Source organism: Sciurus vulgaris (assembly GCF_902686455.1).
Source record: "Sciurus vulgaris genome assembly, chromosome: 2".
Lineage (NCBI taxonomy): Eukaryota > Metazoa > Chordata > Mammalia > Rodentia > Sciuridae > Sciurus > Sciurus vulgaris.
In genome coordinates this window covers 106,032,159-106,046,494 of record NC_136462.1, presented here as the reverse complement: position 1 = coordinate 106,046,494, position 14,336 = coordinate 106,032,159, and the positions used below count along the sequence as shown (strand labels likewise).

General features: G+C 35.3%; 1 protein-coding gene across 3 annotated transcripts in view; it reads left to right on the top strand.

The window, feature by feature from the left end:
• Nucleotides 1-14,336, top strand: part of ALDH1A2 (aldehyde dehydrogenase 1 family member A2) — a 164,932-nt gene that overhangs the window by 123,015 nt on the left and 27,581 nt on the right. For 2 of the 3 annotated variants that reach the window (XM_079125921.1, XM_079125919.1), the window contains 3 exons: nucleotides 1,431-1,492; nucleotides 3,804-3,932; nucleotides 4,052-4,165. In XM_079125921.1, the coding sequence (XP_078982047.1) occupies nucleotides 1,431-1,492; nucleotides 3,804-3,932; nucleotides 4,052-4,165 (305 nt within the window). The remainder of the gene's footprint in view (nucleotides 1-1,430; nucleotides 1,493-3,803; nucleotides 3,933-4,051; nucleotides 4,166-14,336) is intronic. The other variant, XM_079125920.1, reaches the window with a different exon arrangement.

Here is a 14,336-nt window from a genome sequence, read left to right as displayed (position 1 = left end):
AGGGTAATTTGGAAAATATTTATGAAAATACATAAAATGCACATACACTTTGATAAAAAAAAATTCTACAGATACACAAAGATATATAAAATATTAGGCTTTGCAGCATTATTTATAACAGCTTAAACTCTCTCTGTCCCTCAGGGAAGTTCCTAATAATACCATTATTTATGAAGCCAATAGAATAGCATTTAACCATTAAAAAGATGTATTAGCTTTATGTAAAGAAAGGGAAGAAAAATAAAATATTAAAGACAATGAATAACATAATCCCATTTGTATTTTAGAAAAAGGAAGAGAGAAGTGACTGAATGAAGGTTCTTTGAAAAGATGCATCAGTAACAGATAACAGTTAATTCTGCAAAAGGGTAGAGGTCAGAGGACCAGGAGAAAAAGAGGGGAGTGGGGAGCTCTTGAATGTAAATACTTAAAATGCATGATTTTGAATTTAGTTAAAACAATTTTGTGTGATAAATATTAGTGATTAAGATGTGTTGAGAGACAATGATAAACTGTCTACTTCATATCATTTCTTGTCCCCCCCATCCACATACTCCTACCCCCACCTTCTTCTGCATCCCTAACAGTTGTCTTCTTGAGTATTAGCTGAGTGTCTTCACTTTCCTGAGGGATTGCTTTTGAGAGAGAGAACAGGTCTAATGAAGTGGCCAAAGGGCTGGCAGTAGGGGGGAAACAAAAACTTTACCCAGTTCTGGAAAGGAAAGCCATATGCTAAAAGCGACCCATTCTTTGGTTAGTTCAAGTGGCCTTTTAAAACAATTTAGATAAAAGCAGTGATGTTTCCCTAAAAAATAATTTGGTTTGGACTCTCCCAATTATTTATTGCTCCTATAAGAAAAGCAAGGTTATTAAATTTCTCTCAAGCTCTTTTACTTTAACCCCTATTGTTCATTTTCATGCCTCCTTCAAGGATGGAAGCTTTAAGTTATTGATGGAGTTCTTCTTGGCATATATCTTACTTTTACTCTTCAATTTTTCTAGTTGCCCAACATTTTAAATATGCCTAATAGCATTTTCTTGAATATTTTTAATACTTAGAAAGTTATTTAAACATTTGGGTTACTCTGGTTTTTCAAATAAGTGTTCTGCATGTTATTTTAATACTTCATAAATATTTAGTTTTTAATAATTGACAACTTCCCCTACCCTAACCCAAGACCACTTCAAGTGTTAATAAGTTTGTCCTTAATTTACCTTAGAGGTCCTCTCATCAGCTCTGTATATCTGGAAGCCTTATTCAGAGGTACCCCAGGCCAAGTGATTGCTCTTCCCAGCTTTTGTGTATGGTCAAATAGGAAGTTTATCCAACTTCGTTTCTGTTTTTTGATGCTACCCATGTTCTCCCTCTGCATTATTCTTCCTAACCTAAATTTGCTGGGAGTGACTATGCTCATGCTTTTTTCTTTCAGATGGAGACTATTTTACCTTTACAAGACATGAACCCATTGGAGTGTGTGGACAGATCATCCCAGTGAGTGTATCTCCTCGCACCTTGTATTTATTTTCATTTGACCCAGTTCTTTTAAAGACACATAAAACATGGTCCTCAGCGATGTGTGTTTTCCATTACTGGGGAGAAAAAACTGAGCTCATGTTGTTGACATATCTTCAACAGCCTCCCTGCAAATGCTTATTTGAACAGGTTAATAGAGTTTCAGCTCTGTTACCAGGAGTTGAGTTCTCAAGTCATGGAATTCTCATGATTAAAATAAGCAAAGCTAAGCACAGTGTATTAATAACCTGCCCTTGGTTATGGATGTCCATTCTGCTTATGGAAAAGTAATGCTTTGTTATATTTGCTTGTTTATTTTTTAGAACTGTGACTCACCATGTTTCCAGGCATATTATTTATATAGTTTTTTAATCCCATTCTTTCCCACTGTCTCTTTTCACAAGAATCTAGATAGGAGACGCTACAGAAGACACAGCAGTACAGTTAATGTCATGGTCATAATTGAAACCATGCCGGGCTGTTGTCTGTCTTGTAAAGGAATATAGATGTAGTGCTTAGTGTTTGGATTGGAACATTAAACACTGTCCTTTGCTCTCTGTCTCTTTCTCATACACACCCTTGGCACAATAAAAAACATCACTGAACCTTTTAACAGTACTAGCTAATAGTTCTGGCTGAGATTTCAAGGGAAGAATCAATTAAACTCTTACAGGATAGAGAAGTTTTCTCTTTTCCAAATTGAGGACATAACAAAATAATCTTGCTCTTGGGAGTCAGAGATTTAGGGAGTGATTGGTATTTGTTCAAATGACCAGTAAGCCCTGGGGTAACTGGAATTTATTAGAGGTTGAAAAGGGAAAATGAGAAGTTTGGTTGAAGTTCTTCTGCTCCTACCCCAGGGGACTCCTGCTTGGATGGCTCAGGGGTGGGTCTGTCACCTTCACTGCAGGACTCAAACCTGCTCCCCTTGCCCTTCCCCAGCCTCTCAGAGCTGCAGCTTCTCTGACAGGACAAGAGCGGTTTGTCAGCCAGCTCCAGCTCAATTACTGCTCTCCAAGATTTATATACTGTAGATGGAATTAAAACATTGCGGAGGACTCCCAAGTTTATAAACAACTAGGGGGAAAAGAAATTGGGTGTTTGGTGAAGGCAAGACACTTGTATATTTTTGCAGGCTTGCCAGAGCCAGTGAGAATCCTTCAAGGATGGCAGCTGAGAGGCTTCAGGCAGAAACACAGTGTGGTCAGGCGCTGCAGCCAGGGGACTAGGAATTCTGCTTTCTTTCTTAATGAAATTATCAATGACACCTGATAGTAATGAGTCTCATGCCTGAACTTATGTTGAAACAAGCTTAATGTCCTATTAAAATCAGTTTCAACCATTTTAGGCTCCAAATTTCATATACTCCCATAAATATATTTTTTTATCACTAGATTATTTTGCTGAGGAAAAGAGATAGATGAAAATTTTTGCATACTCATCAGTAGATGCACTTTATTACTTTATTTTTTGTAGTTCTGTGTGTTATATGATAATACATGTAAGACAAACTGCTATCTTGAAGTACCCATAGACTTAAATTTAATTTACTGCTAGAAATTTTCTTTTTTTGGGGGGAGGGGGACAGTACCAGGAATTGAACCCAGAGCCACTTAACCACTGAACCACATCCCCATCCTGTTTTTATTTTTTGAGACAGGGTCTCACTAAGTTGCCTAAGGCCTCACTAAATTGCTGAGCCTGATTTTGAACTTGGAATCCTCCTGTCTCAGTCTTCCATGCTGCTGGAATCACTGGCAGTCACCACTCTATCTGGCTAGAAATTTTCCGTCTTAGTATTTCTACATTGAATAGATTTCACATTAATGTGCAAATCCTGCTGTAAAAATCCTAAATTCAAGAGAATGTTTTCAAACACAAGAACTTATTGGAAATAAAGCTTTGTTGTTGTTGTTGTTGTGCTGGGTATCAAACCCAGGACCTCCTGCATGCTAAGCATGCATTTTACCACTGATAGCATCCTCAGTCACAAGAACCATAATATAAAACAACAACCATAAAAACCAAAAATTTCCTTTCAACCGTGAAATTTCTTTTGACGGGTAGATGGAATATAGTAATTTGTTGTATAAAGAGAAAAGAAGAGATTTTCAAGGTCAGTGCTATTCTATTCTTAATGAAATAATTTAAAATCCAAACATCTATACTTTGTGGAGAACAAGATTGATATTGAGGACTACTTTAAGAAAAATCCTAGAAGTCACAGCTTAGAAACAAAGTGGTAGAGGAATATTTTTCCATTTATCAACCTTGAGTTTTTTCCTTTCAGTGGAACTTCCCTCTGCTGATGTTTGCCTGGAAAATTGCTCCAGCTCTGTGCTGTGGCAATACAGTAGTTATTAAGCCAGCAGAGCAAACGCCCCTCAGCGCACTCTACATGGGAGCACTCATCAAGGAGGTAGGGGAAGCTGACTTCAGGAGTGGTTCGACTCCCTTCCAGAGCCTGCAGAGCATGTTCCATCTAATGTGATTGTGTGGGCCTTCACAAAACACATGTCCCCAATTCTGTTTTTTTAGGCTGGCTTTCCACCTGGAGTCATCAATATTGTGCCAGGATATGGGCCAACAGCTGGGGCAGCAATAGCTTCTCATGTTGGCATAGACAAGATTGCATTCACAGGGTCTACTGAGGTAGGTACCTGAGAAGCCATCAACTGAGGAACATAACACTGAAAATGGTACCTGTAAGCTAGACACCCTGCAGCACTGAGTACCCAAGACCTTCAAGAGTGATATTGGTCTCAGAGATAGAACATGGGTGAATATGAAAGCAAAGGTTCACATCAGCTATTGAATGCTACAGTTCTCTGAGCTTTATTTGGATGCTATCTGTGTAAAAATCATCCCAGAAGTTGTGGTTCTAGACACTTTTTTGATTCAAGAACCTATGGCAGAAGCAAGTTAAGAAGCTGAAAATCTGACTGGGTGTGGTGGGTGCCAGCCTATAATCCCAGCAGTTTGGGAAACTGAGGCAGGAGTATTGTGAGTTCAAAGCCCGCCTCAGCAAAAGTGAAGTGCTAAGCAACTCAGTGAGACCCTGTCTTTAAATAAAATACAAATAGGGTTGGGGATGCTGCTCAGTGGTTGAGTGCCCCTGAGTTCAATCCCTGATACCTCCCTCCCCCCCCAAAAAAAAAAAGAAATTGAAAATTTAAATTAGTCTCTAGCAGAGATGAGAATGGAGACATAACTTTTCCTTCTCTTGATTTCCTATTGATGCAAATGGCACATAACTCTGCCCTATGAGACATAAGGGAAGATACAGAGCAGGGGTCAGCAAACTTTGCCAGTGAAGGGCCTGTTTGTAATGGCTGTACAATTTGCAGGCAATGTGGTCTCTGTTGCAGTCACTCAGTTATTTATTACTAGCACCAAGCAGTCATAGATAAATTAGGAGTGTGACTGTGTACCAATAAAACTTATAGGCACTGAAGTTTAAATTTCATATGATTTTTACAAATCAATGATACTAACTTTTAATTTTTTCCAGATATTTAAAAATGTGAAAACTGTTCTTACCTTGTAGATAATACCAAAAGAGGTAGCAGTTTATAAATCCCTGTTGTTAAAACCACAAGTCTGCTTAGGGAGATGCTTAGGGAGTGTGTTTTTTATTCAGATAACAGATGATTAAAGAGAAATTCCTATTCATTGTCTCAAGTTGAACTTCATAGGTGCTGATATCATCATTGCACAAAGGATGTCTGCAAGTCTAGAAGAGTGCTCCCCAAAAGAAAGAGAACAAGAGCAGCATTTGTCACTTTATTAGTTCAGTAGTCTAAAAATTGTAAAGAAACAAGTGAAATTAATCTTCACAACATATTTAATTAAGCCAGTATTTCCAAAGTATTATTTCAACAACTAAACAATATGAAAATTAACACAATATTTTGCATTCTATTTTTCATATAAAGTTTTGAAATCTGTTGTGTGTTTTACATTTGCAGCACACCTCGATTCAGACTAGCCACATTTCAAATATTCTATGGCCACATATGGTTAATGGCTAACATATTGGAGTGTATAGGTCTAGAAAGTTGATAATATCAGTTGCTAGAGAGTTTAACTGACTTGTTAAATTCATGAAAAATTTCATTAAAGATGGATTAATGGACTTGAATGTTAATTTACATTTAAAGATTATTGAGTTTTATGTTTCTCCAGAGTAAATCTTGTTTCTCCAAAATTTTTGTTATACTTGCACTTTTTATACTTTTTCAATTTAATGAAATACATAAATCAAAATGAGAGTATGAAAGGGAATAATTATTTCTATATAAGCTGAATCTAATGCTTTGAAAAATGTTTGCTAAGGAGAATCCTTAAAAAAACAAACAAACAAAAAAAACCAACTCTACAACCAATTAGTAGGTAAGAAAGACAATTGTAAAAGATTAGGAGAAATATATAAATCTAGCTAGAGTGCTAACCTGGGTTGCTTGGCAAATGTTGTTAACTCTCTACTCCACTTAAAGAAACTGAAACTAGAAATCTTCCAAGTATTTTAAGGATATGGTTTAGTCAGACAGGACAAAAGAAATAGTAATTGAAGTTCTTGGTTTTATATAGAAAAACTGGAGAATTAAATACACATTTTAAAAATGTAAATGACATACTTAAGGTGACTTTTCTTGCTTCAACCTTCTTTTTCTGTTAAGTGAACAAGGTCCTGCTTGAGTCAGGTAAGACACTTCTGTATAATTTTTTAATAAAATTTGTAATAAAAATACGAGTATGATATACAGATATCAATTATAAATGAGATATAATACTATGTTATACCAGTATCTAAAGATATTCTTTTTTCTTTTTAATAGCTACATGGAATACTCTTGCATTAGCATTATTTAGTAATTTAATCCTCTGTTAATGTGCACACCAGCAACTTTTTTTTCTTTCACTTTTGTTCCTGCTCAAACCAGTGAAACAAAAGCCTTTGGAGATGCAAGAGAGATTGTGTGTGTGTGTGTGTGTGTGTGTGTGTGTGTGTGTGTGTGTGTGTGTAAGTTATTCTATTGGATGTTCCTGGAAATTAAATTGCAAATTGATAGAATATTTGTATTTTCATTTCCTTACCAAGAATGCATTCGTTTTGGTTTCATTTACAGGATCTCTTTATATGTTAAGTATGTTAATCTTAAGTTTGTTGTAGAACAAACCCCTTCAAGTTTATACAAATGGTTCTTCCCATTTTTTTTTTTTTTATTTGTTTAAATCTTTATTCTGGCAAGAATTTATTTTCATGTATAATGAAAGGTAGAGGCCTAAGTTAGTTTTTTAACCAAAAAAATGAGTGTTCAATTATTTCAGCATAATGTATTAAAGAATGTATCATTCTGTGATTCATTTTAATGCAACATAACATTATATGATAAAGTTCCATGTATGCATGTCTCTGTTTTATGACTCTAAGTTTTATTTATCTATTGTTTAACTAGTACCAGACTGCTTTAATTACTAGGTCTTAGAAGTTGTGATATGGTAGATAAGACACCCTCCTTTTTTGATTTTTCAAAACCTTTCGACCATTCTTGCCCTTTTAATCTTTAAGATGAAATTTCAAATTGATTTTATAAGCATCTTGCCTTTCTCCCCAGATCTCTGATTGGAATTTTGATTGGCATCACTTGTTAATATGAGGGAAGGCCTCTCTTTACCATATTGACTTCTCATGTAGGAATCCCTGTAGTTATTTGTCATCAAATAGATCTTAGGCATTTCTTGATTATTTCTAGGCATTTAATATTTTCTTCCAAAATACTTAAATCTAAAAACTGAGTACCTTTAAAAAAATGTTATGATGCTCTGTAGTAGAAAGTTAGATGGAATAGATGGAACCTCATCTTTCGGCCCTCATAAGATGTTGTAAGTCAGTAAAAATGTTAGTGCTTCTTCTTGGAGGTCCTGGGTTCAGATCTGTTTTGTCACTATCAATTTTTTAACATTTCAAATTAGTTTACTGAAATATAAGTTACATACATTAAAACACACCCATTTAAGTATCAAATACACATAGCTATGTAATCACCACAGATTTCTCAGGTCTCTTTTGAGCTAACACTCTTGGCTCCAGGAAGAAACTACTCCTTTTTATTAATTTTGCCTATTCCAGAATTTTATATATATAGAACAACATATGTACTCTCTTACGACCTTTGTTGTAGTTGTTCTTCAACATTTAACCTGTTATTGATGTGGTTATGTTTAAAGCCCCCATCTTTAGTTGGATTTTCTTTGTTCCATCTGGGTCCTCCCCCCTCGCCTTTCTCCGCCCTATTTTGAATGAATTGACTAATTTAATTTTCTGATTCATATTATTTGCTCTACCTCTTTTTTAAGTGACTGCTTTAGTGTTTACAATATGCTTCTTAATCACAGTCTGCCATTTAATGTATTGTTATTTCATATATAATACAATAATTACACAACGGTGTTCTTTCATTTTTCACATCATTTGTTCTATTTTTGTCCCTGATTTATTTCCACATTATATGAACCTCAATACATTTCAATTATCATTGTTTTAAAAATTCAATTATCTATAACAATTTTTTTAAATGGGAACAAAATTATTTTGTGGGTGCTCACATTTTAGCTATTCCAAACCTCTTCTGTTTTGGTGTAGGCCCTACTTTCCTTCTCACATCATTTTCTTTTTTTAGGGGGTTACCAGGGATTGAACTGAGAGGCACTTGACCCTTAGCCACATCCCCAGCCCTATCTGTATTTTATTTAGAGTCAGGGTCTCACTGAGTTGCTTAGTGCCTGGCTTTTGCTGAGGCTGGCTTTGAACTTCATGACCCTCCTGCCTCAGCCTCTGAGCCACTGGAATTACAGGTGTGCACCACCACCGTGCTTGGCTTCATATCATTTTCTTTATCTATAAAAATCTTTAACATTTCATGTAGGGCAGGCCTATTAGTGAAGAGTTCCCTTAGCTTTTTTTTGTCTGACAATGTCTTTAATTTGTCTTTGGTTCTTTAATAACTGTCTTTTCCTGGATACGGAATTCTGTTTTGACAGTTTTACTTCACTTTACTTTCAAGACATTGAAGATGTCATTCTGTTTTTTTCTGACTTGCCCTGTTTCTGATGAGACTTCACAGTCGTCATCATCTTTGTTTTGCGGTGTATATTGTTTCCTTTTCCTCTGACTGCATTTAAGATTGTCTATTTTTACTGGTTGTCAGAAATATGATTGTGGTGTGTTTTTGTGTATTTGTCTTGTTCTAATTGTTTTGGGGTTCATCAAAATTTTTGGTTTTTTTTTTTTTTATTTTTACAGACTGCATTTTGATTCATTGTACACTAATGGGGTACAACATTTATTGCTATGTTGTACACGATGTAGATTCACACCATTTGTGTAATCATACATGTACATAGGGTAATGTCTGGTTCTTTGAGTTTATAGTTTTCATTAAATTCAAAAACATTTTGACCTTTATCTCTTCAAATATATTTTTGCCTTCTACTTCCCTCTTCTAATTACATATGTGTTACATCACTTGACTTTATCCTACAGTCACTGAGGCTCTTTTCATTTATTCTCAATTTTTCTTCTCTTTATGCTTCCGTCTAGATAGCTTGTCATCTTAAAGTTCATTGATCTTACTATAATGCTTGATCTGCTTCAGATGCATTTTTAAGCTCTAGAAATTCTGTGAGTTCTTTACATATATATATGTATCCATCATAGCTTTCCTTCCTCATTGTATCCCTGTTTTCCTTCAAATTTGTGAATATATTTCTAATGCCTGTTTTTAGGTCCTTCTCTGTTAATTTTAACATCTCTCTCATTTCTGGATCTATTCCTGTTGACTGGTAGTTTTCCTGGTTATACTTCTTTTCACTTCTGTTATTTTTTGCAGGACACTGGACATTGTGACTGTTACATTGTAGAACATGTGGCTTTTGTTGTCTTTCTTTAAAGAGTGGACTTTTTTCCCCCTGGCAGTTAAGTCACTTAAGATTCAGCTTAACTCATCCAAGACTTATTTTCAAGCTTTGTTATGACTAGTTTGTGTTAATAAATTGAGATTCTTCTAGAGTTTATACTGAATACCTCCAGCATTCACCAAGGACTTTCTACTCTGTCATCTCAGACTTAATGTCTCCCAGCCCTGAATGAGTACCATCAGTTATTCAGCAGAGAAATTACTTGATATTTTTCTTTGCCCAGTCTTATGGGGTTTCTCCCTCTGCACTCCCAGCTTACCTTTCAGCCAAAGACACAGATGGACCCCCATGCAGATTTCTGGGTTTCACTCTTTCCCTCTGGTACTCATCTCCTCACGTTTTAATCACTTCAGTCTTTGTGGGCTCAGGTCTTTATTTCATCAACTGAGTGAGACCATCATGTTCTGCTTTGGTTTCCTTACCAAACATTTGCTTACTGCTTTCAGTTTCCCAAACTCATACTGCATTCTTACTGTAACCTAGAATTTTTTTTTTTTTTCCAAAAATGACTTCACTTATTTGTTTCCCTTGGCTCTAGAGTGACCCATACTGCCTTTGGCTTTCTTTCTCTAGGTTTCATGTAGATCAGATCACCCTGTGCTCATAGCCTCATATTGGATATATTATAGTCAATGGGATTACACCTTTATTTACTTCAGTTGACATAACTATAGTCTTAAGAGTACAATTGTAAGAACATTTAGATCCAGAAAAGCCCTTGGTTTATTTGGTACAGAATATTTAAGAAGTGCTTTAATTTCATAAATAACTCCTTTTTATCTTTGAGCTGATTTGATTTATCAGTTTAGTGTTGCTTTTGTAAGTTTTAGTTTAGTATCTGGGGCCAGGATTGTGGCTTAGTGGTAGGGCGTTGCCTAGCATGTATGAGGCACTAGGTTTAATTCTCAGCACTGCATAAAAATAAATAAATAAAACAAAGGTATTGTGTCCATCTACAACTAAAAATATATTTTAAAAAAGATGGTAGTTTGTGGTCATATGTACAATTTGGACGAGGACATTCTTTCTGGGGCTGTCCCATTGGTATTTGCCTCAGTACCTGAAGTAGTATTTGATTAACAGTAAAATGCATTTTAGATATTTGTTAGCCACACAAGGAAGAAAAGTCTGAATCAGGAAATAAAAGCTTACTCTCAGAGCTCAAAGATAACGTATCAGTGGAACACTTCCCTCCTTTAAAATGTGACCCTAAGATTAGTTCACTCTCATTTGATTTGTAAGATCTATGGCTATGGATCAGCCACTTAATTCTGAACAAAGTTGGCATAGTAATAGTGAACATACCTGTTTCTAAGGTCATGGGAATTAAATGCAGTATGAGTTTGGGAAATTGTAAGCAGTACGCAAATGTCATTTTGTAATAGGATATCAGTATCTCAAGAAGGAAGATATATCTGTGTGGTCTATCAGGGCTTCAAGAGAGAGGGATTTAATACAAGTTTTATAAGATGTGGATAAGTAAAGCGAATTGGGAAGAGAAAGGCAGTATTCATCAACAACTGGAGGCTGGAGGGTACCAAAAGTCTTGGTGAATTAGAGCAGGGATCTGGAGGTGGTTGGAAGATTAGCAGGCAGATGAACTACAAAATGGTACTGTGCAAATCAAGCCCTTAGAGGGAGTTCTGGGTTAAAAAAACTGAAGCCAAAATGGAGACGATCTTTCAGACAAAGATATCACAAGGAAACTACATAAATATCCCTTTTACAAATGCAAAAATCCTTAAAAAATTAACAAACAAAATTTGGCAATATATAAAATGCATTTAACACCATGATTAAGTGGAATTTATTCCAGGAACAAAAGGTTGGTTTTTTAGGCAAAATATTAGTGTAATACTCCATATTAATGGAATAAAAGACAAAAACCATCTAATCATCTCGTAGACATAGAGAAAGCATTTAAAGAAATTTACCACCACATAGAAACTTGTATACAAATGTTCATAGCAGCGTTAGTCCTTATGGCCGAAGGTAGAAGCAACCCAGATGTCTATTCAGTGATGAGTTGACAAGTAAAATGTAATATATCCATATAATGGAATATTATTCAGTCATTAAAAGAAATAAAGTATAATACATGCTACAACTTGAAGGAACCTTGAAAACATTATTCTAAGTGAAAGAAGGCAGTAACAAAAGGATACATATTTTATGATTCTGTTTATCTGAAATGTCTAGAATAGCAAATGTATAGATAGAAAATAGATTAGTGGTTTTCAGGAAATGAAAAGAGGGGAGAATGAGAGTGATTGCTAAAGAATATGAAGTTTCTTTGGGGATGTGAAATGTCCTATAATCCAAACTACTGAATTTTACATGTCAAAATGGCAGGTTTTATGGCACGTGAGTTACATCTCAGTAAAGTAATTAAAATGGATGATTCTGTTTAAGCTTTTAAATTTAGGGTTCCAATTCTGATGGAACACGTACTTTGTGCCAGGTACTTGCTAAGTGTTTTGCACACAGCATCTCACTACATCTCCACATTCACCCTCAGGAGGTACACAGATGAGCAGAGTGTGACTAGAAGAGCTAAATACCTACCCCTGGCCACATGCTAGTAAATGACAGGGCCTAGAGTCATATCCAGAGCCTGTACACATCACAGTACCATGCTGCCTCCCTAGCTAAGGGTTGTGCACCACCCCACATGTAGGAGACAGTATCCATTAAAATCAAGAATACCATATCAAAGGGGATACTTAGGAAAGATGGTTTCTCAATGGAACGTATTTTGTTGAAAGACTGGTTAGAGGTGTTTAATTCTGAAAGGACATAGACACTGTTCTCAGTTTTTTTTCCCCGCTTTTCCCCTAAAATTCACTTTCAAATTGCATCTTTTAAAAATACCATTTGATCCATTAGAGGGCTTTTACCTGACAATCTGATATAAGACTTAATGTTTTGAACCTAAGCTATCTCAAGCCAATTCCACAAACATTTACTGAGCACTGGTCTGGCAAGCACTATACTAGGCCTTGGAGAGATACACATGGTTTTCAAATGTATCTACACATCTAGGAGAAATGTCATCGTTTGAGATATTTATGTTTGAATGAGCAGTTACTTTATTCAAAAACAACTATTTTAAGAAGACAGTAATTTTACATCTTAATTCCAGTTTTTAATATTTACAACTATGAAGAATTTAGATCCATTTCTTTCCTCTTATCACTGATATCTTTGGATAAAATGAAATTGTAGTGGTATGAGAACCAAAGTATAAGTAGAACTTGGAGGAAAGGTATTCCAGTTGTGGGGACCCTTGTGAGTAATCCATTGCTTGATATTGGCAGATAATCAACAAATACTAGTACCATTCAATTCTTAAAATTATCTCCCATGCTATTTATTAAAGACCAGCACTTTTTAAAAACTTGTTCATTCTCTCTCTCTCCCTCCCCCCCGCCCCCCCCCCCCCTTCTCATTCTCCCTATGTAGACACAGACACACATACATATTTTTGGCTGAAATGTAGGATGAAAGATTAGGTTTCACTGTTCTCTCTCAATAAAAACTGTTATTAAAAAAAATTATTTCAGTAGTTCTACTTTTAATGGGCATTTAAACTCCAGAGCTGCAGTTTTTATACTAATTCAGTGTTCCTCCTTGAAAGTCTCTTTAATAGGATGCAAAAACCTGTATAGAGGTGGAAGGTGGGGACACCCCAGCCTTAAGAACCTAAATCATAACAGAAGGAACCAGTTGAGAAGTCAGAGTGTAAATGATTTCCTAGGGTCCTCCACACTTGGCAGTAGAGCAAGCCAACACTTGACCCCGGATGCTTAGTGTCTAAATATGTGACTTCAATGTTTTAGTAGAAAGCAGTTAATATTTCAGAAACAACAAAAGTGCGTGAAAGAATTAGAAAAAAAATTAGGTTTTCCCCTATAGCTATTTTCCGTAAACCACATTTCTGGCAAGTTAATTTCCATCTCTAAAGCTATGCCAGTGACTTATCATAAGCAAAGATAATTTTTGAGCTGAACAGTTTAAGATCAATCTGATCAGCCTAATGATCATCAAATAATACCTCACAGAATTTTATATTAGTTTAGTAAATTTAGAGCTTTAATGTAGTTCAGCTTGAGTTAATTTCTCTCCATCCTTTACTTAGAATCTCTTAAAGGAAAACAGTCCTTTACTAAAATGAAACTTGAAAAAACACCATCACAACACTGTACTTTTCCTTTCTCTCAAAAAAGTAGAGAAAATCACACTTTTTCAACAAGAAATTCCAAACACAATCTTCAACTTACACTAAGAGCAATTAAGATCATGTAGAGTGATATCAGAAAAGGAGACTTAATTTAAACATCTATTATGGTTGTATTTATTCACAGTACATGTTGTTTTTTAATCTTTCCAGACCTCAGATTTCCTGTCCATAGATTAAGAATGATATTTTTAATCTACTTCATGGATTTTGAGGATGGAATGAACTAGTGTATTTAAAGTGTTTAGCACAGGGTCTGGTTCTCAGTAAGGTGTCAGTAAATATTAGCTGTCATTGTTTTGTGTTTATTTTTAAGTAAAGTTTATAGAACAACTTATGTTTGAGGAAGTGTGGTATAATAGGAGGGGTTCTGGATTCAAGCAACTGTGGATCGTATTCCAGTTTTCCTGTCGTGTAATCTTTGGCAAATTATCTTTCATTTCTTCATCTACTAAGAGGGCATGTGAATAACTCCCCACAGACTTATTTGTGGATTAAGATAATTGTATTTGAAAGTTCCAATCATATTGCATAGCACATTGTAAGATTTCTGTAAATATTAGTTGAATTTGAACTTTTCATTTGCAAATAATATCTCCATTGAAA